Source organism: Daphnia pulex, chromosome 12 (genome assembly GCF_021134715.1).
Source record: "Daphnia pulex isolate KAP4 chromosome 12, ASM2113471v1".
NCBI lineage: Eukaryota > Metazoa > Arthropoda > Branchiopoda > Diplostraca > Daphniidae > Daphnia > Daphnia pulex.
Genome location: NC_060028.1, coordinates 5616162 through 5640641, shown reverse-complemented (window position 1 = coordinate 5640641; position 24480 = coordinate 5616162). Strand labels below are relative to the sequence as shown.

The window sequence follows — 24480 nt, the reverse complement described above, 5'->3', positions numbered from 1 at the left end:
ATAATATCTCCCACTAGATGGCAACGAGTGCGATCCGTAATAAGAGAAAAAGGTCTATAGCCTTCGTAGGCCTGTAACCAGTGTAGCCTATACTGTATAGTATGAAGTTTTGCAGGCATGTTTGGTATCCATGGTATCAGTGCTTGCTTTTGAAAAAAGACTAATGTAAAAAGGCTAAAAACTGGCTGCCCCGTGCAGTGGGTGTGACGTGTGAGAGCCTGGGAGGGATTGACTCCCGCCATTTAAATCACGGATAACGGCGGAATTTTTATTCGTATTTTATTTTTCTCGGCCTTTTCTTTCTCTTTTTTCTTTTAGTCATATTTATTTCACTTGTGGTTTTTCTATTTTATAATTGAGAGAAGTACGGAACGCCAAATGACCCCCTAAAATAATAGCACTCGACAAGTGCTATTTATTTTACAAATCACTTGAATAATATACAACTGGGTGGCGCCATCTAGCGGTTTCAATTGGCGTAACGGAATGTATCGATTTTTCCAAAATGTACGTATTCATATCGATTGATAATCGTTTCCACAAGCGAAATGGTGGAAACTATTGGTGGAAAGATTCATGCCTTCATTGAAAGTGTCAAATATGGCTTTGTCGTGTTATCGTGTATGTTCGTGAATCGTGATAACGGTGAATCGTGATAACGGTATAACTAACTGATAACTAAATTTACATGAGTTAACATAGTTATGCTTTCCAACTGAAGCACTTGACTTGATCAAGCAGTTAACTGTCTAGTTTGCCTTGGAGGATGTGACGTCTTTTGCTTCTGCCAGTAAATTATTCATTGCATACATTGTTACACTTGAAACTGATTTTTTTTTTTTTTCAAATTAGGTCATATTACTTCTAATCATTTCAAGCAACATGTTATACCCATCATACCTCCACATGAAAGGACTGCTCTTACATCCCACGAAAGACTCCCCAGTTGGAGTGAACAAAACTCGATTTAGGAAATGATATCCAATCAAGTAACACTGTTTATTATTATTTTTAATCATTATTTTGTATCCCAAAAATTTAATGCCTTGTTTTTTTGTTTATTGTTTTTCCCTTTTCGGGACAATGATTCAGTGAGGACATCTCAAAGGAACAGAGATTCAGGACTGGATTATATCATGCTCGCGATCAGTATGCTGTCGACCTTGAAGTTACTTATAACAGCTTGGGAGTCGGTGGAACAAAAATAAGAACGAGTACGATCTACGAGAATTCTCTAGACGGTCTTCCCTACATATCTTCATGACCCTGGTAAATATAGAAGCTTACAATTTCGAGAGCCTTCAAAGAAAATACGGGCATTTGCTGTGTAGGCTACCAATTGCAATGCGGAAATATCGCCGACTGCGTCATGAGGTGATGGCAATAACTCAAACAGATGAAACTTGAAATAAAACATTTAGTTTCGTTAATATACATGTATTCATTTGACTCATCCACACAGCATCGCAAAATATCAACGTAAGGAACTTATGATTTAGGTTAAGCTTACGATTTGTATGTTCTAAAACGCATCATGGACGAGAAAATGGCCATCCTAACTTGCCCGGGGTAAATGCACCACGACAATGTTGAGTTATTAAACGATGAAATGTTGAGTTATTGAATGACGAAAGTTCCGGGTTGAAAGAATTGACCGCCAGCATCGAATAAAAACATCCGTAGTAGAGAGCCGGAAGAAACAGAAAACTGGCGGAACATATTTCCAACGTAGAAAGCTGAATGCCGATGGTCCCCCTTCTTGATTTGACAGAACTATTGGTAACGAGAGCGTTATTATGTTTTGGTCAAATGTATCACTTGTAAACAACAACTCACATCAAAAGAAGGCTTTGAAGAATGCAATAAGCCTCCAGAAGTTGTTACGAAAAAAAAAAAAACATCTATCGCTTAACACCGCCCAGTGTTATTTCTTTTCGGTCGCCTTGAAACCACAAAAGAACAGTCATGAGGCACAAGCCACAAGTTTGATTTCTAATCAAGAAGCGACAGCAATCGCGGACCCGCCATTAGCAAAGTTGGACATCGAAAAGACCTGTTAGAAACAAGACGAAATTTGTGCATTCGTTACGGTGTGTTATATTTGAATTGGAATACTTTGAATTGAGTTCAGAAGGATGCTGGCTACTTCGTCGACTCGCTCCAGTGCAATTCGGCCGGGTAGCTATGGATCGTCCTTCTGCTGGCCTCGAGTGTTGGATGACGCCAAGCTCGATTAACTGACCAGGGCACACGCTGTCCATACTATTCTTTCCTAGTTTTCAAGATCATATTTACTGTTTTATTAGGTAGTTATTAATAATATGATTTAGTTTTCAGTTGCTTACACGCAATTTAGCAACGCTGAAAACAAGAAGATCAATATTATTCAGAAAACAGAAGATCTTACCGAAAAACAAGGCACGCCTTTTTGATTGTCGACCGTAAGTGAAAAGAAAAAGGCCAAGAAAGAGTCGAGCTTAAATGACATTGATTACTTGACATGCATAACCTCACGTGGGGCTACGTAGCTGCTGCTTAGATAAAGACGAAAATGATCGTTAATTTCAAACGAACTCTCGAAATTGTAAGCTTCTACTATTTACCAGGGTCATGAAGATATGTAGGGAAGACCGTCTAGAGAATTCTCGTAGATCGTACTCGTTCTTATTTTTGTTCCACCGACTCCCAAGCTGTTATAAGTAACTTCAAGGTCGACAGCATACTGATCGCGAGCATGATATAATCCAGTCCTGAATCTCTGTTCCTTTGAGATGTCCTCACTGAATCATTGTCCCGAAAAGGGAAAAACAATAAAAAACAAAACAAAAAAACAAGGCATTAAATTTTTGGGATACAAAATAATGATTAAAAATAATAATAAACAGTGTTACTTGATTGGATATCATTTCCTAAATCGAGTTTTGTTCACTCCAACTGGGGAGTCTTTCGTGGGATGTAAGAGCAGTCCTTTCATGTGGAGGTATGATGGGTATAACATGTTGCTTGAAATGATTAGAAGTAATATGACCTAATTTGAAAAAAAACAAATCAGTTTCAAGTGTAACAATGTATGCAATGAATAATTTACTGGCAGAAGCAAAAGACGTCACATCCTCCAAGGCAAACTCGACAGTTAACTGCTTGATCAAGTCAAGTGCTTCAGTTGGAAAGCATAACTATGTTAACTCATGTAAATTTAGTTATCAGTTAGTTATACCGTTATCACGATTCACGAACATACACGATAACACGACACAGCCATACTTGACACTTTCAATGAAGGCATGAATCTTTCCACGGTTCCACCAATAGTTTCCACCATTTCGCTTGTGGAAATTATTATCAATCGATATGAATACGTACATTTTGGAAAAAATCGATACCTTCCGTTACGCCAATTGAAACCGCTAGATGGCGCCACCCGGTTGTATATTATTCAAGTGATTTGTAAAATAAATAGCACTAGTCGAGTGCTATTATTTTAGGGGGTCATTTGGCGTTCCGTAGAGAAGCGCGTCGGTCGGAACCCCTAGCTAATCCTCCGCCTGCGAAAAAGTGGATGTTGGATCAATTCCTACCAAACATGACTGCACAGTGCACACTGACTGCAGACTCCACAATTGAGGAATTTGAAAAGGTGTTGGAATACGCCTTCAAATATAGGTCACTGTCGCTCCTTATCGAAGGCCCGAAGATTTGACTAGGGAGAATGAGCTTGCAAGAGAAAGGCGAAAGAAGCCTCTAAGGACTAAACTTATAAGCATAGACTACTTCAGCATATAAATTTTATTGTTTGGTATTCTTACTTGTTTTTTGTTTGAATTAAATTATTTGTTGTTGTAAGGGATGGCCTGTGAGAGGCGTCCTGTAACCCTATTGTACTTACATATAACCCTGTTGTTTTTATTTCAATCAGAAGAAATCGGGAGGGGATATTGCAGTCCATTGTTTGCTGTTGTCAATTGATTGTTTAAAAAATCAAAATAATAACAGGCGGATCACACGGCAATGAATTGAAAATTCGAAAACAATTCACTCAGATTCAACATTCAATGTTTCAATTCCCATTATTCATATGTTTACAGAATAATTTTAAATGAATAAACATACAGTAATAAATAATTAAATATATCGTGCTCTCCCGTTATTCTTATTCGAAAAAACGGAAAAATCCACCAAAATGCCACTCTACGGGAGTGTGAATCATTATGGACACTAAAAAAAAAAACGATTGTATTGCCTTCAGTGCTGCTCAGTAAAATGCGATTATTATTTTTTTTTTCGCGATTGCGAAAGAAAATTTATTTGATGAAGTAGTTAACTTTAATTGATGGTATGAAATCTAAATTTGTCTAAACGAGTGATAATTTGCAGATTTTGTATCGATCAACGTAGTGGCCAATGAAATGTTGTTATCTGACTTTGCCTAAAGGGGCAATAGGATATCAGCTCTTTCGGGCTTCGGCTGCTACAACTTACAAGCATGCTTGTTTCTATCTGTGAAGCGCTGTAAAGACTGGAAGAACCAGTTCCTCTTTCACTAGTTATTTACAATTACAATCACTAAAAGTCACATCCCTGTTTTTTCACTTTGTTATTTCTTTCTTGTCTAAATAATTGCAAGAGGTTCTAGTACTAGAAAAAAATATAAAATGGGCGAAGTGAATAAAGTCAGCCCAATCAAAAATTTTTTTGCCGGTGGTTTTGGCGGTATTTGTACCATATTTGTTGGCCACCCGTTTGATACTTTAAAGGTATATGATGTGAACGTTCTTCTTCTTGATATTTATTGATTTTAAAAACATTTTGCTTTAGGTTCGACTTCAAACAATGCCTATCATACCTGGACAGGCTCCTCTGTATAGTGGAACATGGGACTGCTTGACAAAAACAATCAAGCATGAAGGATTTCGAGGTCTCTATAAAGGTGAATATATTTTGATATATTGGGGTCTTTTCCAGTGTGTGTAATTATATTAGACAATTTGAACTATCATCTGAAATTCTTATTCATCAAGGTATGGCTGCCCCAATTACTGGAGTTGCACCTATTTTTGCCATAAGTTTTCTAGGCTTTGGAATTGGAAAAAAGCTTCAACAAAGCCATCCCAATGAAAGGCTATCATTACTCCAGCTTTTTAATGCAGGAGCATTTTCTGCAATTGGCACAACAATGTAGGAATACCGAATACTATACTTAACCTTTAACAGCATTGTCTATCAATAATCATTATTTTTTCCAATCTTAAAGCATCATGGCTCCTGGTGAGAGAATTAAATGTCTTCTTCAGGTAGTAGATTTGCAAGTGGTGAAAATTAAGGAAGACTATATCAATTCTCACCCAATGCTTGTAGGTTCAACAAGCCAGTACTGGCCCTGCAAAGTATGCAGGACCAATTGACTGTATTCGGCAGTTATATAAACAAGGAGGTATACGGAGTATCTATCGGGGAACAGGAGCTACACTGCTCAGAGGTAAGGTTGACTCAACTATAGTTCAAGAAGAAAATTTCTGCAACTACAGATGAACTCTCTTTCGATTTGGTAGATGTTCCAGCCAGCGGGATCTATTTTATGACCTATGAATGGCTCCAGGTTGCACTTGCACCAGAAAACTCCGACGGGAAATTAAGCCCAATTCGGACAATGTTTGCCGGTGGAATGGCAGGAATCGCCAACTGGATTATTGCCATCCCACCGGATGTACTGAAGAGTAGACTACAAACAGGTAATATTTTTTAATAGAATCAGATATTAGGCTATTAAATAAATGAGTTAAGTGAAAGGTAATATGATAACTTTATATCTTCGATTATTTTCCCACTTGAAGCTCCCGAAGGAACGTATCCTAATGGAGTGCGTGACGTCTTTAAAGTGTTGATGCGCGAAGAAGGTGTTCGAGCTCTCTATAGAGGAGCAGTTCCAGTGTTTCTTAGGTAATAGGGACATATTTAATTAAATAAGAATTTTTGATAACATTTTTTAACGTCCATTTTTCTTTAAAGAGCCTTCCCTGCAAATGCCGTTTGCTTCTTAGGATTTGAAATGGCTTTGAAGTTTTTGAACTGGTTAGCTCCTTCTATCTAATTGCGGAGCACTGATATTGTTCCAAGTAGATATTATCAAGAAATATGCACACTCCAGTTTGACTAAATACAATATAGTTTTCTGTAATATTTTCATTTATTATTTTTTGAGCTTGTGCATGAACTCAAACTAGGAGTTATCTGATTGTACACAAGTCGGATCATTTTACTGAATTAGCTTGGCTTGGAAACAGGTTTTTATGCAAATAAACTTGGGAATTATCTGGTCTCAATTTTCTTCCAGTTATCCAATAAATTCTCGAATTAAAACTATTAAAAAATGGGAAATGTTAGTCGGTAATAACTGATGAAAAAATTGACAGTAAAACACACCCGCTTTAAAAACTCCTCAGCGCACACACGGGCTCGTGCGTTGACGGCCAATTTCATTTCGCTAATTTCTTTGTCTATCTCTTCCATGAAGTGGATGACAAAATCCACTAATTTATGTTTGTACATGGCTTCAGTATGAAAATTAGTTATCAAGAAACTTATGTCATAACCCTAGAGAAATTATCAATGTATAACAACATATTTTAGAATATTTTAAAAAGAGTTTACCTTAACAACATATTTTAGAATATTTTAAAAAGAGTTTAACAACATATTTTAGAATATGTTAAAAAGAGTTTACCTCAACAGGCTTTCGTCTCAAAACAACAAAATTTTCTGCTCGCATCATCATGAACCTCATAAATTTGTGGCAAAGAATTTTTTCAATTTCATCAGCCTGTTTGATAGAAATGCTAATCCGAACAGAATTAATAGAGGCTTCTATCAAGACTTTTTCTTTCTCATTTCTTGAAATAACAACTGGATTCAGTAATAATTCCTTGCTTGTTCTATGTTTCAAAATAGTATTTATTAATGTTTACTCAATTTTTTCACTCATTTAACCTTACCTGACTTCCACTTCAGGTTTATTGTGTCTTTCAACAACTTGGGAAGAAAAGTTTTCCAAACACATTGCAGCTTCCAGTGTACTTCTAACTGCGGACAAGTAAGGCCTCAAAGTTGCTGACTAAAAATGACAAAATATTAATTATACGTGTACACATAAGACGATAGGAATGATAAAAGGAAGAGGGTGTGGTAAAGTGTTTGAAATGTGTTTTTGTCTGATGAGTTCAAAACATAATATTTTCAAAGTTCTTTTTGGATTAGCTGGGTTTGAATCACAACACAGAAGTTTAAGAGCAAACTAACCATTTTTTGCAATTTGCACAGCTGAAAAGCGTAGAATCTTAAGATAGTTCAAGAATATGTTCCACGGACACTATTTAGGCCCTACTCAATTTAGTGCTTTCTTTGGCTTTTTTCAGTGGGGTGGGCCGGATCTGTCAAAAACCGCAATTTTTTAAGATAACATGGGAACCGACGAAGAATGGAAACAGTTCAATCTGCTGCCAGTAGAGGGCCCGTATTAAATAAAGCAAAAAAATCAATCAATCAATTTCCTTTATTCAAGAAATTTACCGTGAGATCACAGATCACAAATCAAGCCGAATATAAACAAGTTTTAGTCCTTAGGGGTTTCGTAAATATCTTTGATCTAAGACTTGTTGTTAGTTTGTTATATATTACTTGTATAGGTAGAATTGAAGATAAGTCTATAACTAAACTTTTGTTTTGTGTGTTTTTTTAAGGGAGCGTTAGAAATGATATATGCAGATAGATATCCGCTACGTGCAGTCGATGCCGGTATATTTGTTTTATTTTGAGAAATAATAGGTTAACAAACATAGAATCAAAGTAACGATTGCACTAATTTGTTGACGATTGCACTAATTTGTTGCACTGATTTGTTGATGCAGCACATATCACCATATCAACTGTCCTTTTCCATTGGAGATGAAGAAGCCCGACAAATGAAAACCAACGTTTCTATTTGGTATTTATCAGCTGCCTCCAATAGAAGTAAATTAGGGGTAGAGTCGAGTATGCGGCCATTATAAATAAAGAACAAAATTTGTTCGAATATGCTTGGTGTAATGTCGCTGATGTCAACACACCCAGTATTCGCCTCGAGCATGTCGTGGGAAAACATTGCGGCAAAAACTGGGCTCCGGGCGGCCAAAATCCATCGATGGGCATGAAAGATACGCCCAGAGACGAGCAACTGAACATCGGTGGTCATGCCATCCAAAGCGGAACGCCAAAGCTGAGTTGGGCAAAGACTGTCCTGCAATTCGTATCGATATTCCTCATTATCCGCTTGTTCGATCGTCACACAGAACGTGAACTGGTAACATTTGTATCCATTTGCAACGGAGAAATTGCTTGTGAAGACCAGATTTTTATTAAGATCCATGTTGTGTTTCTTCTGTGAACAGGGATCCCATCTGTTGAAGTATGAGACACCAACCACTCGACTGTTTCGACCAGTAAAAAAGTATAGGTCGAACTCGCTACAATTTGTATATGGGATGATACGTACACACTGAATACCAACGCCGAACCACATACCGTCCTTTGATTTATTAGAGAAAGTTGTGCGATTCAAAGTTGGCAACTTTTTCAACGTCCATGAATATTGCATTACGACACCTCCTTTCGTTAATTGTGAGTTCACGTCAGCTTCACATCTAAAAATATATCAATTTATGGTTTATGAAATTTAAATGAATTAAATATAAGAATACTTCGTGACCATTTTTTCCATTGTTCCATTTGCGGTAAATTTAGGAAGCATTTCATCTACGAAGTATTTCTTTGCATACGTTTTCATATCTATGAGATAATAATCACAGTCATCTAGTAGACCAGTGTAGAGAAAATGAAGAAATCTTCGGAAAGTAACAGGATCTTCATCCAAAATAAGTTGTTCAACTGCAGCATCTTTTATTTTTGCCGTCAAAGCAGGGCAGCGAGCGGCCAAAACTGATTTGTGGACTGGAAGCTTATGACCTCTAACCGTTAACACGAGGTCCGTAAATGGCCCATTCATGGATTCAATAATCTGTTTTTTCCATTGTGAATCGGTTAACTGTAAACAAAAAGATGACTCTCCAATTACGTGGACTTCAAAAATGATACAAATATCACGCAATTTAGAAGCTAAGCGATTGAAAGGAATCAACAAACTAAATTGCTGAACCGACGAATATGATTCAACACTCTCCATAAAACCAACAAAGTTCGTCTCTGGTTGATTTACTGAAACTCTTGTAGCACGCAGACCGAAACGATTCAGGTAAATACATTCCAGATAAATCTTAATAAGGCTCGCGGGTCTTTCTGAAGTCTGAAAATGGATCCGACAAGTTGGCTGATTTTTGAAGAATACCGTACTAGACAAAAACGTATTCGAATGTGTCATTGAAATGAGGCATAGTTTGGTATTTAACATCAAACTTGTTGGTTCTTCTCTGATTAATTTCGATAACATACTACCAAAAGTCCTAAATACAAAGATATATTTTAATTCGTGAAAATATGCAATCTAAATTTAAAATGCTCATTTTTAAACGCGTTTTTCTCACCGTTTATTAACAGCACTTTCTACGAACAAAAGCAAGAAAAATTAAAATATAACTTTCTCAGTCTTCAAATTTAATAACAATGTCGTACTAGTTTTGTTGATGTGGATCTTTACACTTCATATCTTCAGAACGAAAATTTTTGTTACGCTTGATGGAAAGTGTACGTTAAAACTACAAGATGCTACAAGGAAAATGGCAAAATGCGTCTGCAGAAATGGAGGGACTTACCGTAGACGTTCCAACAAGCGTAAGAAATTTTTGTTCTGCTATCAGCCAAAGCAGAGTGATGGCTGATGAAAATGCGTCGCACTGAAGGAATAGGGTTGGTGCATGAATAAGGGATTCGTTTGAAAAAAATACCATTAGAATCAGTTTTTCACGCTGATTCTCATGGTATTTTTTTATATTTTTAAAATAATAATATCCCCCCGTAATCTCACTTCAAAGTTGAGATTAGCTCCCCCCATTTTAAAACGGACCCCACGCCATTTTTGGTGAGCGGTCCTTAAAATGGGATGAAGTTTCCCCCTTTTCACCCTTTTCGTCTTTCGCCTTTCGACCCTAAGGGCAAAAGAGGGGGTATAGGCAGCACGAAAAAGGGTGAAAAGGGGGGAAAAAGAGCAAACTTCATCCCATTGGATGGAAAAATGGCGGGGGGTCCGTTTTGAAGTGGGAGGAGCCTAACTGTACTTTGAACACAGATTACGCTCTGAAGAAATTATTTTAAAAATATAAAAAAATACCATGAGAATCAACGTGAAAAACTGATTCTGATGATATTTTTTTTTCAATCAAATCCCTTATTCATGCACCAACCCTATTGTCCATAAGGCTTCGTCCCCGAGCACTCTCCAGTCTCCCTTGTATGCACGGGTGACACCTTGCGGACCAGAAATATGTTTGAACACTTCTTGCCACAGGAAACCAATTCAGATTTTATTTTAAATAAAAAAAAAATGTGACAAAACTCGCATTATTTTACAGAATCTGGGTATTCCATGGATCTATTTCGCTTTAAAAATATAGAAAAAAATAAGGAAACATTTTTGACAGAATATGAACTATACTGATTTGGACCTACGAACTAATCACATGCGAATCCACCACTATACTTTGGCTGGCCACTTATTACTTGGCTGCCATTCGCTTACTTTCCTTCTAAAAATCGCTAATAATAAACCCTGTTTGGGAGCAAAACAGCACTTCAGTAAGGCTACGCATGGTGGCAGCACTGCATATAGATGTTATTCCAACCAAGAAGTAGTAGACATGCCAAAAAGTCGTGCGCAGTTACGCCAATGCGCACCACTGCGGCCGAAAGCAGAACGAAAATTTGTATAACGCTTGACAGATGACGTAGGTACAATCCTTTGTTCGAGAAGCAGACGGTTCGCGAACAAAGGATTCGGACTCGGACGAGTTTGCGAGATTAAAGGTAAAAACGCCAACCATCTCTCTCAGGGTGACGAATCGACCATGCCATGGAAATGTTCAACTTATTTTTTTTTAATTTTTTCCTCGTTTTTCCGTTTGATTGGTTTGTGGGGTGTGATTTGTTGCAAACGACTGGATTTTCGAAAGCAGATTGCGGATTTCGGACTCTCGAAACCATTCTCGAGTCCCTCCACGTTAACGACCCATTGCGGAACTGAGTTTCACATCGCCATGGAAGTCAGGCGCCAATTGGACGACGACGACGACGTCGAGTTGTACGATGGGACTTCAGGCTACTGGATACAGAAATCCAGATTAGCCCTTTTCCTATTTCTTCGATGATTCTCAAAGATCAATCCCGCAATCATCCTACCTTTTCCGACACATGTGACGGCTCGTATAAAGAATCCAGCATGAGAGCTGTAAAGATCGGGTGAACTACTTCAATCTATCAAGATTTAGTTACCAGATCTAACCACTGGAGGGCGCTAGAAGCAATAAACAGTAAGTGGCGCATCTCTACTAGTCTGCCACCTCCAACGCAGCCTTGTCGACACTCGACACCATGATTCACTAACGCAGCTGCATCGACACAAGTAACATCGAAAATCCTAACACTACGATGTCAACAGAAGAAAGATATCAATTCTCGATACGCTGACTTCCGCCGTCGCCGCGGTATAAAAGCAGCTCCTTATCCCCACAAAATACAGCCTGCCGGACTTGATCCCTCCAGTAACTCCTTCCTTAGATCTCTTGCTTATAGGTTGTTAGTATTAAGTCTGTGCTATTGTATTGTAATATACTGTGCTTCTTGTAATACAAGAGCATCATCCTCCGAAGCTATGGTATTTACTGAAGTAAAGTTAGACTTGGAACGAGCCTTACAGAGCCATCGGGTGAAATTCGTTCGTGCTGGTGGCAAGCGAACTGGATTGTATCTTTCTGTAGTTGGGAAAGCCCGATTTTCATTTTAGTGGTAATTTTGCGCGATGGAACCGGAATAGCAACAATGGCAAATGATGCAGACTCTTCGATTTTGGCAGGATGCGGTGCGGTGACGTTGATGAAGGTATCTTGTGCCCATATATCATGTCCGTCAATGAATGGAATGTGATATTTTCGGCTCCAATATCCTCTAGATCTTGTTGGGCAGCGTGTATCAGGTTACTGGACACAGAAATCCAGATGGCTCTTTTCCTTTTCTTTTGACGGTTTTCAAAGATCAACCCGCAATCATTCGTCCTTTACCGAAGCCTGTGCCGTCTCCTATAAAGAAGCCAGCACGAGAGCCATCGGGCAAAATTCGTTCGTGCTGGATGCTAGCGAATGCGATTGTGTCTTTTTGGAGTTGAAAAAGCCCCATATTCAATTTAGATGTCAGTTTGAAAGATGAATCGGAGGCCAATGATGCAGACTCTACTATTATGGCAGGATGCGGTGCACTGACTTTGGTGAAAATATCGGGTTCTTCAAAATTCTTCCCCGAAATTAAACCGTCGCCGGGCAAGAGAAGGAGAAGGACTTCCCTGACTCGACCGTGATGAAGGGCCAGGTGATGGCGTCGACGCCAATCTGGATCCTGGGCGAGAAGACGCTGGTCGACCAGCTTTTTCTCTAAAAGCCATATCAGGTCACCACGTAAATGTAAAAAGCGCCACTTCTATTTTGGAATGATTAAAGTGTAAATAGAATAGAATGACTGCGTAGTGAAATTGAGCTCTTCATCTCAAGATGTGGGTGGGAGCCGGTGCTGTTGATACCGGATCGAGGGATGAGAGATAGGATTTCATTTTCAATTGGGAATGGAGAGACTTCGTGTGTCTGTGTGTGTGTGTGTGTGTCCTCCTCCCTGGTGCAAAGTGCAGCATCTCTGCTTCTCCCTGCGACGACTGGTCGCAGGTTTTCACGCAAATTTCTTTTTTTTCTTCCAACTCTATTGTCTAATTTACAGTCGAGAGATAAGAAGGAAAAAACAAATGTGAATGAAATAAGAGACATGATTGATTTTTCTCTCTTTCGGTAGATGATGTCGTGCACGAATGTCTGGGGACAAGTATCAAACATGCCACCGTGATGACGCTGGGTTTTGTTTGCTGCTCATCTCACTAGACACTATCTTTCATCCCACGTTTGCGTCTTGTATTTTTCGTAACCCAATTTTTATTTGTTTATTTAGATAAACAGCATCCCTGTTGATTGGAGATTCTACCCATGACCGAGCGCCGAGCTACGTATCTCTTCCTTCCTCCCCCTTTCTTGAAATCTCCTCTGTCCTCGAGTACACCCATGAGAGTGTGGGGGTATTCACGAGGACGCCCTTTTCTCTATTCCGCCTGGTGTACATTCAACTTTTCAGCGGATGGATGGAAGGACTTATGGATGTCTGGCCGTATTTCCCAGGCATAAAGGTAGGACACATTTCTCTCTATTCTTCTTCCTTTTTGACTGTTTGGCGGCGTTGATTATTAATCGTTGGATAGTAACGGAGTACGATTATTCCTTTGCTATGCGGTTTACTCAGTCAGGGTTTTATTTTTTAAATAACTCGTTTGTAGAACGACTTGAGATCAGGCTTGTTTTGAACCTCACAACTTCTGTGAGTAAATTCCGAAATTGTTTTAACTTGAAACACTTCAAGCAAAGTGCAACTGGGAAATGTGATGGCAAAGAGGGACCTGCCACCACAGCGGCACCTCCTCGTTTTATTAAATGATGAACTTATCTGCGTACGATTTTGTTACTCTATTAAGAAATCGAGGGGCCAAATTATTTTTTTGGGACTGGTTGTGCCCCTTTTCGTAACTAATAGTCAATTAATTGCTTTGAATATTTCTCTCAGCTGGCGGTCAAGTTCTTCTTACCTGCACAAGGAAGCCTTTTCATTGGCTTTGACAACTTTGATCTAGCGGAGGGGATAGGATTGCTCTTGTTTTGTGTCAGATCCTTTTATTTGTTGTTTGTTTGTATCCCAAACCGAGGCGGCCATTCTCTTTCATCTTGTCGCTCGTATCTTCCCGTTGTGTCCTTTTACTCGGACATTTTGTCTTCATTCGTGCTACTCGAACCGAGAGAAACCCGGCTCACCTTTAACGGGTGTGCCTTACGTTGTAACGATATAGTTTGACACCCTTTGACTCAGATTATTTCAACTGAACACAAAACGTTGATTTTTGACTCCCATTCGAGGTTAAGATTGTTAAGGGACCTTTATTGTATTACTTCGCAGTTCAATCAAAAGTTTTTCCTTTTTGTCGTTGATAATGGATCGCTTAATCGTAGTGCATGGTCTCTTGCATCCACCAGGAAAGAGAGAAGGGCTATAGATGAAGCGGTTGATGATGGATCCGACATAACGCTGCATTTCACTGGCCATTTAAAAGAAGTCAAGACAAAACACGTATGCTGTTAAACAAGAAAGAGAAAAAAAAGGGGGAAAATAGTCTGCTATTACAGTCTCGCTTAACACCCATCATTACGTGGTGGTGGTTATTTCGCTCTAGTTGCAGATCTATAAAAAAAGGAAGAAAAAAGGAGCAAAAGAGTGTTGCGACTGTTTGTTTTTGTGCACGTTGAGCGTGACCAACGTATAACACTTACCAAATTTCCTTCCATTTTTCATCGGCGATGGATTGGCTGATTGGATTTTCTTGGCCACTTTTTGATTTTGAAACGATCATCAGTTTGTTGGTTTTCTTCAAGTCGAATTGGGTCTCTCTTATAGTGTGAAATTGTGAACTGGATGTCACACGTCCAACGGTTTTGATTTGGTGAAGAAGAAGATTCGACAATCAACTTCGAGTCAGTGTCGCTGACTCGATCAATTGCCAATTTTTTTATTTGTAATTTACGTCGTCGCTCATCATGAAACTCTTGAAACCTTTTTGAAATCGTATTTTTAATTTGTTTGTTGGCCTTTTATCATCTCGTCGTCTCATTTTTTTTTTCTTTTTTGGTTTTTGATAATTTCAGTTGAAATTGGAAATAATGAGGCATTTTGATGTCGCACGTTTTGTGTAGTATTTATAGTCGTGCTCGCATTTAATAGCACACGGCGTGCGTAATTAGAGATGCAATATTCGCCCATCAAAAGACGCATGTAATTTATTTCGGTACATTTTTTACTCTGGGATTTGTTTGTTTCTATCGCCTTTTTGGTTGATTTGTTTTTTATTTTCTTCTTCTTTTCTTGGCGTGGAATTTTTATCGATGCACTTTCGCGGAAAATCCCACTGAAAGGATCTAGCGGCTCGTATAACGCCAAACGATCTCCCCCCTTGTGTGTGCGTGTTAAACCGATCCATCACGGTGGGCGTTCCGAAATCCTTTTTTTACTTTTTATTTTTTTTTTAACTGAGCGAGAGCGGCGTTAGATGTACATTCGATCGGCCGGGGTAATAATCAACTCACGACGCGAATCGAATTGTTTTCGACGTTTGCAATGACAACCTAATGTTTTAAAGAAAAACAAAAATCAAAAGCCCGGCCGTCTGTTGGCCGCTGTTGGCCCGCCGGCGGGACTGATTACACACCACAGTGAAAGCACACACCCTCTTACAGAAGCCGAATAACTGTCCATCTCTATAGAAAGATAGATAGATAGGGTGAGAGAGACGATCGGAAACGCTGTGGGCGGGCAAGATCGTTCGTGACTTTTTGAAACACCAACACCTTTCTTCTTCTTCTCTTGACTCCTTCTATTTCTTGAGTTGTGTATAACAACCTTTTAGCTTGTTAAAACTTTTTTTTGTCGTTTCACATTTTACCGATTCGATCGACGCCTCTCCTCGTCATATTAGTGATTTATCGATCGATTACATCTTCCACCCGTCTTCCCTTTTCATTCCCTCATTCCCTATCGAGCACATTTATTGGTTGTTAAGTTTTTATTCATGGAGGTCGATCGTATCTACGTGGGTACGAATCGTATACGACTAATATTTTTGAGCTCCATTTGCACCGGCCTGATGATAGCGCAACGAGCAAATGAGGACGATATAAATCGACGATAAAAATAAAGTTTCTTACATCATTTGCACGAATGAATACATTCGGTGATTTGTGGGTTTTAACATTTTTATGGCACCGAATTTCCCTTTGGCCTTGCAATAGGTGGGAAACGGAAACCGTCCGTCGCTGTCCCTCTGTCCCTCACACTTTCTCCCCTGTGATTAAACAAAAAAAACAAACAAGTGCAGTCGGGGCCCATTTGATGACGAAAGCGAAATTACGCCATTATAATGGCAACGACGAACGAAATCGTCATTTTTTTTTTGGAAGGAGGTCAACGGTTTAACTTCGAAAATAAAATAAAAAAGGGGGTTCACTAATCAAAGTGCAGAGTGTCGAGTACACACATAATTCAAATGGCGGAGGGGCTTCGAAACAAGGGCCAGCCATCAATTAAAGAAAAAAGTAAGTATTGCTCAAGTATTGCACACGGCCACATTAAGAGCGTTGTTTGATGAGCTAACAACAACTGAATCACCATCTAGAGCTGTAGTGCTCAAAACAGAATCAGACCCTAGAAACCCAAGTTCATTACGACATGACAGCTGAGAGTGCTGTTGCAAAGTGATGTTCCCAACTCCACTTCCCGATGCTTAACAAAAATATAAGCCGAAACGAGACTGCCTTTCTTTCAGCCCGCTGCAGCGCTGCTTTCTATCGCCTTGTGAGCCGCACGCCATCTGGCGGTCACGGAATGAAGGGCACGATAACACAACAACTCTACCCAAGACGTCACGCTGTTGTAAAAGATACAGTATCCTGTATAAAAATCGCTATGCTATAAAAATAAAGAAGCGTGTAGTAATGGAAACTCTACCACTAAGACGCCGGTTTAAGACTACTGTATTGGGCTTCGTCTGTGTCTCTCTAGCTACCAGTGAGCCACCTAGTGAAGCAACGTTACAACATCTAGGTGGCTACAACCTTGCGATGGAGACGAAACCGAATCAACTCCCGTGGACTGGGAGCGTCGAGGACGACCATGATCGACTGGAGGTCGTACACCCGCCGATTCAAAACCATGGAACGCCAACATTAAATCTTCCGGATCACCCAACTCCGATAGTGTAGGATTGATTAAGCTAGAACGGCCCCTAATCGGTGTCAGTGTTGAAACGGGAACACTTGAAGGTGACTGCCTCTCCTCCATAAAGTTGATTGACCTACGCATCGGTTGATCGATTGAGACAGCCGGTCGTGACGATTCAATTGATGGAACCCTTGTCTTCTGCTGAGTGCTGCGTGGTCGAACGAGCGATTTGTCTAAGTTGATTGCTTGCCGATTGCGACGAAACAAGCGACCACAGGTAGTTGACACAATGTAAGAATTCGGTTCTGAGCACACGGACTGAATCACTCCGGGGATCCTTTTTTTTGAAACACGAACACGAACCGGATTGCGAACTGACAGGGGAGAGATACTTTTTCCGGCCCACAGAGTGAAAGAATTGAGTGGCTTGACGCTGTTCCAATATCTCTTTGACGAATGTGTCGCTTAATTTTTTTGACTTTAGCTGTTGGGTGTGAGCAATAATCCGCCCCTGAGATTTCTTCGTTGCAGAATGACAGCTGGAGTAGGTAATCCGTTCCCGAGAGGAGTGGAGCGAAGAACTTGTAATGTATCTAATAGGATCTTTCCTTCACTTTGAGATTTGATAAAAGACTCTTTCACCGTTTGTACCATCCTTTCCACTAATCCATTGGAGCGAGGGTATTCAGGGCTGGAGGTTGTAGAACGAATATTTAAAGCGTTGCAGAACTGACGAAACTCCGCGGAATCAAATTGTTTCCCGTTATCCGACACAAGTTGCTCCGGGACACCAAAATCAATGAAGAAACGCTTGAGTTCAGTAATCACTGACGCACTAGTGATAGTTTTCAGAGGCACTGCACAAGGCCGTTTACTGAAGTAATCTACGACCAACAAATAATGAACTCCAAGAATTTCGTATAAATCAGCGGCAACTTTCTGAAATGGATATTCCGGAATCGGAACCGGATATGATGGCTGTGCTGGATTTTGATGCCTATGTTCCTGACATTTATCACACCCTTCCACCAGATTTGTCACTTGATCCGTGTAACGAGGCCAGTATACCGTTAACTTGGCTCTTTCGATGCACTTGGAGATGCCTAAATGGCCGTCATGAATTTTTCTAAGAACATCAGACTGTAGGGATGCAGGAACCACAATTTGTTCGCCTTTGAGTATCGAGCCGTTGCACTCACTGAAGTCATGTCTGTGTTGCCAAAACAACTTGGTTGCCGCATTGCAATTCTGTTGATGTTCAGGCCACCTGTTTCGAACAAATGACAGGACCGCTTGCAGTGTCAATTTAATATAAAAACATATAGAGAAATTCGCCTGCTCAAGAAATTAACAAGCGTGACTGTATATAAATATATTTATATGTAAAATAGTATACATAAAACCATTTCAAATATAATTAAATCCCACCCAAAAGTTTTTTCATCACTAAAGATGACTGACCGCTCCCATTGCTCGTCTTTGTCGGCATATGCCGTTGCAAAAGCCATCCTCTGTTCCTTCTGCGCATTGGTAAGTAATTGTTTTTTGGCTGCTATTCTGCAGTGCATTCCCTCCTTTTGTAGCTGGCGGGAAATTTTTTGAAATTTTTTATAAAGTTCAATTTTCGAACGTTTTCGAACGTAAAGTTCGGTTTTGCTCTTACAGCTGCCAATAACCTTGCGTCATCCAACGGGGTTGTTTTATGAGGTCGACCTGATCCTAACCGTCTCGTCACATCCAGCGTTCCTTCATATCGTTGAATCCACCTTCGCACTGTTTCCCGATGGCAACCAACGACCTCAGCAATATCAGTCACAGGAGTTCTTAACTTATGCATGCCAACGATTACTCCTTTATCCTGCAGTGACAGATGTTTTCCCTGTTGACGCTGAAACATCTTAGTTTTTTAGACGGAAAAAAGATCAAAAGGAGCATAAGTGCACAAAAGAAAGGCCATTCAACAAATTTTAGGCATAAGTCGCAGAAATTTTTCTCTTTGTCATGTCTTTTCTTTGTAGCTGGGAAGTTGGAAAACGTATGGAATTTTCGAAGCTTCATCAATCAATCTGTGGGATAAAACGATTTTCTCTAGCGCGGCTTATTTCAGGTTTAAAAATCTATCATAATAATTTCTCCTGTCAATTTATCACGTTACAATAAAAAAGATGGAATAATATTGTTTATTTCTCATTCTATTTGTTATTATACACCGAGCTGGACATGTTATTCATGGGGAAAAAAAGGAAATCAAATTAAAACCTCAGCGCGCGTTTAGGCATGGTTTTCCAGGCAAGGTGCTGGGAAAAATTATCAAATTGACGAATTTTCGGTGGGAGACTTGCTAGAAGATGAATTTCCCATCCTTAGTCGCCCGTTATGGAGTCGGTTAAATTGGTTTTATCCAGAATTCCGAATGACCCTTTTTTTTGTCGATATTTCCAAGCTTATCAAATCCACAAAAGGTGCGCAATTGGTTTCGTAAATGTTATGCAATAGTATACCCCCCCCCCCCCCCCAAATCCAAAAAGCTTTGTCCTTTCTCCACAATATGGGATAGAATAGAAGAAACGATTCGGCTGCAACCAAATCAACCACTGACAGCCAAAGAATTATTCGACCTGATTGAGCTGTTATGGGAAGCTGAAACCCGTCAGCCTCTTTATTGGTCTGGGCTCTCAGACTCCCTAGAGTTTAATTTGAAACAAATTTTGCTTGCTAACGGTGAGCGCGTTTAATAAACTTTGGGTTGTAAGGATGGGAGATGTTTAAAAACATGGCTTCAAGACACATTTTATTTTTCTTACCGTTCCCATAATTTTTATGTTTTCCTCCATTTTTACATGCAGCCTTTGAAATGTTTCAAGGTTAAATTCAAGGCTACATTTTCAGGTAATAAAAGGACGCAATCGATCTTTCATAACTAAATTTTTTATCGTTTAACATTTATACTAATTAACACATTTAAATAAAACCGAATGGACTGATCTCGTCAATGAAAAATTGGCGCAATGACGCTTAACAAAAGGAGAGAACAAATTATATAGGTGCATCATTTCATTTTTCATCGCTGATAAAGAATGAACGATGAACACACGCGCATTGATTTTGCTGTTTCCCATGCCGACTTCTATTTGGATTCGTGGACGGTTGTCATTTTTTACGAGCAAAATTTCAGGTAATATTTTCTATTTCCTAATCTGTTTTTGAGACAAACATTTCATATTCAATTTATTTAGCATTGCCGCCAACGGTTTCATATTTGAATGCAGGGAATTGCAGCATACTGAGTGCTGTGTTTCCGTCCTAGGACGCATCTCGATCGATGGCCCATGCTTCGTCAGAAAAGTTGACGGTCTACTCCTAGATGCGTGAACCTCACAGGTGGTAAGGACATGGTCTGTTTTCTCCAACTCTAAACAGCCATGTCAACACAGTGGGTCGCTACTCGTTAAAATGGGAAACATTCTGAATAGATTGAGAGATCCCAGCGCAAAACAGTTTAAAAAAACCATCTCTTACAGAAATGACAACAGAAGAGTTTGTGAACTGTGCACTGAAGAACACTAAAACACCAGATGTGGGATCAATGATACTTCAATTTAGCAGTCTGAGTATTTTTTATCTTTCTTATAACATTGAAAAGTTAAGAAATAAACTCTTTTAAAATTATTACTGCTAATAGGCGATGGAGAAATGTTAACTTGGTTATCACTACAACAAAGTACATACAGGGTTCAAGTAAACGAAATAGTTTAGACAGTCAACGTCCTGGGTGAAACTCGTGGACCACACTGTATGCATCCAGGTCATCAAGGTTCCTTCTCGAAAGTTAACATGGAAAACCTTTACTGTGACAATTGTCATAATTATGGCCCGCAAATAAAGGAATTGAAAAAAATGGACGCTGTCGAAACGGAATTATATTACTTCGACCTGCACCATTTTCCTTGTTGTGTTGGTTTCACGTTCTTCGAACAGTAGAAAAATTCTATAAGAACTATTTGAATCATTGAGGAATTTAATGACAACAGAAAAAGGTATGTGAAATAATGAAATAAAGTGATTTCAATTTGAATAAATAAAGAATTTCATATTAATTAATTTTATCTAGAAAAATATCCTATACTATAATACAAGTCGTCGCTTGGGCGGGGCTAAAATAGTATGTGCTCACGCGCTGATTGGCTCCCAGAGTTTCTACCTGTTTTGGGTTCTTTACCCTCAAGGGAAAATCCTCGAGTTGCAAGAGGGGTGGCTGAGTCGCTGAAGGGGGGATCTAGCTAGGGTAGAAAATGTGGCGAAAGGAACTCGGAAATTCGTTCGTGTTTTTTACTTACGATAGCTGCAAAGCGAAAATAACGTTTGTAAAATATGAACTTCATATTTAACACTAAGGAAAATGTGTTCACAAAAAAATAATGACTAAAATCGGCTTACTAACTTATAAATAACGAGACGGCAGTATGTGAATTTCACTCACCACTGTCGGAGCAACTGCAAAGTATTTAAAGGGTGGGAGAAAAGTCTAAGGTTTAATCGCTCTTTCTCACAAGAAAAAATGTCTTGATTAAACCAGTGTTTAATTTATAGATCCTTATGGAACTTAGAATTAAAAGGGATGGAGAATAGGCCCGTTTTCAAGGAGAAAGAAAATCGCTTAGATATTTTTAAAAGAGTTTTTCTTCGTCGGGACTCGGGGTCTAACACTCCGGCTACTATATCGCGAAACATTTAGTTACCTATAATTAACAATAAATATCCGAGAATAAATGGATATAAAATAGAAGACAGTGAGTGACGGGTAACTAATCAGAAGACAAAACAATATCAGTCTTAAATTAAACTGTTTGAATACGCATCCGCGACTAAAACAGACCAAGCTTTCAGGGAAAAGAAGAATAGTTCTAACAAAATTAATCGAGGGGCAGACAGAATATCAGACGACGAATCGACGGGCAGGCAACGAATATTGGGTAATAAATAAACTACGGACAAGAGATGAACAGGCTAATCAAGATATCACGCAATTCAAATAAATTGCAAATAAAAAAATCTTTACAACATAAAAAGAAAAAAGTGATCAAAAAACGAAAATTGTCTAGCAAGAAGAAAATTAACTGGCAACAAGGCGACAATGAGTTTGACGCGCAAGATGTCAACAGGGGGAAAAATTTAAATCACTCTGAATCAAAATAAAACATCAATCAAATCAATTGCAAATAAAAAAATCTTCGCAAATTAAAATATATAAATGAAAAAAAGTGATCAAAAAACGAAAAAGGTCTAGCAAGAAGAAAATTAACAAGGCATCAATTAGATTGACGGGCCAGATGTCAACAGGGGAGAAAAATTACCCCCAAACCCGCTCTTTTCTGTTTCTGTGACGGAGTAATAGGGCCGCTTTGAATTTTAATATATAGTTCGCTTTCGTTGGGTTCTCCCTTTAGCAAAAAGAAAATTAACTGACAAAAGGAGAACGACAAGGAGACAACAACAAACGGTTTTTCTCGTTCCAGCTCGGAATTGAATCAAAATATAAAAAAGCTTTTCATGCACATAAACACACACAAGAGTTTGATAGGGGTTTGGAAATAGTCTTGTAGCTCTCGCTGATCAATCCCCATCTCTCGATCGTCGATTGATCTCCAGTTTTGTGTGTATGCTATAAAATTTACAAAAAAAATATGAGGCAGAAGAACTTCTTTACGCTGCGTTTCCCCGTATTATCACAGTTTAGTAGCAGTATCTATCAGAGTATGGTCCCGCTGTTATCCGTTTCTTTTTTACAGCTTCTCTGACAAATTATATTTGAAGGGTATCACGGTTATCTAACCTAAATGTATTAGATTCCACTGTTGAAGAAACCCAGCCTGGACCCTGAATTGGGTAATTTTTGGCCTACCTCTAATCCGTCATTCTTATCAAAGCTTCTTGAAAGAGTTGTTGCTCGTCAGCTGATTGCTTACCTTGAGCGACGAAGTTTACTTGTCCCTGTGCAATCAGCGTACAGAGCAAATCATTCGACAGAGACTACCTTGCTTAATGTGCTGAATGCTCTTGATTGCTGTTTACGGAGGTAAAGCTGTCGTCCTTGCTTTGTTGGACCAGAGCGCTGCATTCGATACGATTGATCATGCTATTTTATTTGATCGTTTAACGGCACGATTTGTGTTCACTGGCTGTGTTCTTGCTTGGTTTGAGTCGTATCTCTTGAATAGAAGGCAGTCAGTCAGTCAGTGTTAAGGGAAAGTCGTCCCGTTCTGTTTTTCTGCCTTTTGGTGTTCCTCAAGGATCCGTTCTGGGGCCTATCCTCTAAACCCTGTACAACAGCCCTCTTCATGAGGTAGCTTCTGAACACGGAATCTTGGATTTAATTAGTTAATTCAACATAGATTTTCGTTTTCTTTTTTCGTACTTATTTTAACGAATTTTCTACCCACTATCCATGCAAACGTACTATTATTATGTACTTTTAATGCACTGCTATATTTTTAAAAACCTGGCTAACATAGAAAACGTTGCTAACACTGAGTAAATGATTTTCATAGCCAAAAAATTCTTGGCTCGAATTACCTGATCGACTGTTTACCCCCACCCCCTTCTCCGTAAAATCTGATTGTCTTTTAGGTTAAACGAATCACTGCTAATACATATTTAAATGTCTACACGCAACACTAATCTATTCTGCTTTCGATTCAACAACAAGTAGAGTTCAAAAAACAAAAAATTAGTTTCAATGAATTCCACCGCAATCTAGACCAACACGATTCCGCCAAGACCAATTACTTGATATAATACATACGATACTTACGGAAGCAAACATCATTATGAATCCAAAAATTTACAGAGGCTGCATCACTCACGTCTGTTATAATTTTTAAAAAATCCAGTGAATGAAAATATCCTTCTCCTCCACGATTGCTCACCACTTTACGTGCGATATGTTAGTAAGGAAAATATGCCAAGAGGATCTTGTCTTCAAGTAAAGCAAGAAAATAAATGCAACCAAGAAAAAGAAATGTGAGAAGCGCCAGTCCTCCGTAGCGTTAATTTATCACACATATGTGTGTGTATGACTATTTTAACTTAATTATGATTTTTTTATCAGAGTTGCGGTTGTCAGCTTGAGTGTACCAGCATCGTCTCTTTACCCGATTGAAAATGATGTTTGGCAAATTTCTTTTGGGTGTGTAAGTAAAAATTGACAGGAGGTGCACAACAGAAAAAAAATTTAAATATTCGTGACAGACACAACGACACACATGAGAGAGAGAGCGGGAGAGAGAGATCCTCAAGGACATTTCTAAATACTCTATGACATCCGAAAAATGTAAATGTTTGACGGCCATAGAACACCCCACCCGGCATTACTGAAAGAAAAATTCGGAAAGCTGATGAAACAATTCAGTAGTTGACTATAGAGTGCAGCGCAAGGCT

At 39.1% G+C, this 24480-nt stretch overlaps 3 protein-coding genes and 2 long non-coding RNA genes across 8 annotated transcripts; 2 read left to right on the top strand and 3 right to left on the bottom strand.

Annotated features, from left to right (window-relative positions):
• Nucleotides 1-571: 571 nt before the first annotated feature.
• LOC124209797 lies at nt 572-1427 on the top strand. The gene is made up of 4 exons (XR_006881060.1): nt 572-790; nt 853-989; nt 1093-1269; nt 1332-1427. It is a non-coding gene; the product is annotated as an uncharacterized LOC124209797 (long non-coding RNA).
• On the bottom strand, nt 1417-3298 carry LOC124209796. Of its 2 annotated transcripts, none has more exons than XR_006881059.1 (7): nt 3089-3298; nt 2892-3028; nt 2604-2780; nt 2408-2534; nt 2116-2272; nt 1837-2053; nt 1417-1773 (listed from the first exon to the last, which is right to left on the bottom strand). It is a non-coding gene; the product is annotated as an uncharacterized LOC124209796 (long non-coding RNA). The 2 variants fall into 2 exon arrangements; XR_006881058.1 differs by having other exon boundaries at nt 2408-2531; nt 3089-3297.
• Nucleotides 3299-4381: 1083 nt separating this feature from the next.
• LOC124209793 (mitochondrial carnitine/acylcarnitine carrier protein-like) lies at nt 4382-6320 on the top strand. The gene is made up of 8 exons (XM_046607988.1): nt 4382-4754; nt 4816-4927; nt 5019-5175; nt 5252-5291; nt 5356-5476; nt 5550-5729; nt 5832-5937; nt 6007-6320. Exons 1-8 carry the CDS (start codon nt 4653-4655, stop codon nt 6086-6088), a joined length of 900 nt encoding a protein of 299 aa, XP_046463944.1. The 5' UTR covers nt 4382-4652; the 3' UTR covers nt 6089-6320.
• LOC124209795 (actin-related protein 2/3 complex subunit 4) lies at nt 6166-7468 on the bottom strand. Its single transcript, XM_046607991.1, has 5 exons — nt 7294-7468; nt 6990-7108; nt 6722-6929; nt 6421-6591; nt 6166-6357 (listed from the first exon to the last, which is right to left on the bottom strand). The coding sequence occupies exons 1-5, from the start codon at nt 7294-7296 to the stop codon at nt 6352-6354; spliced, it is 507 nt and encodes a 168-aa protein (XP_046463947.1). The 5' UTR covers nt 7297-7468; the 3' UTR covers nt 6166-6351.
• Nucleotides 7469-7915: 447 nt separating this feature from the next.
• On the bottom strand, nt 7916-9947 carry LOC124209792. Of its 3 annotated transcripts, none has more exons than XM_046607986.1 (4): nt 9658-9936; nt 9570-9588; nt 8730-9488; nt 7916-8672 (listed from the first exon to the last, which is right to left on the bottom strand). In XM_046607986.1, exons 3-4 carry the CDS (start codon nt 9473-9475, stop codon nt 7916-7918), a joined length of 1503 nt encoding a protein of 500 aa, XP_046463942.1. In that variant the 5' UTR covers nt 9476-9488; nt 9570-9588; nt 9658-9936. The 3 variants fall into 3 exon arrangements, with proteins under 3 accessions (XP_046463942.1, XP_046463940.1, XP_046463943.1); XM_046607987.1 differs by having other exon boundaries at nt 8367-8459; nt 8525-8672; nt 9570-9947; XM_046607984.1 differs by having other exon boundaries at nt 9570-9936.
• Nucleotides 9948-24480: the final 14533 nt, after the last annotated feature.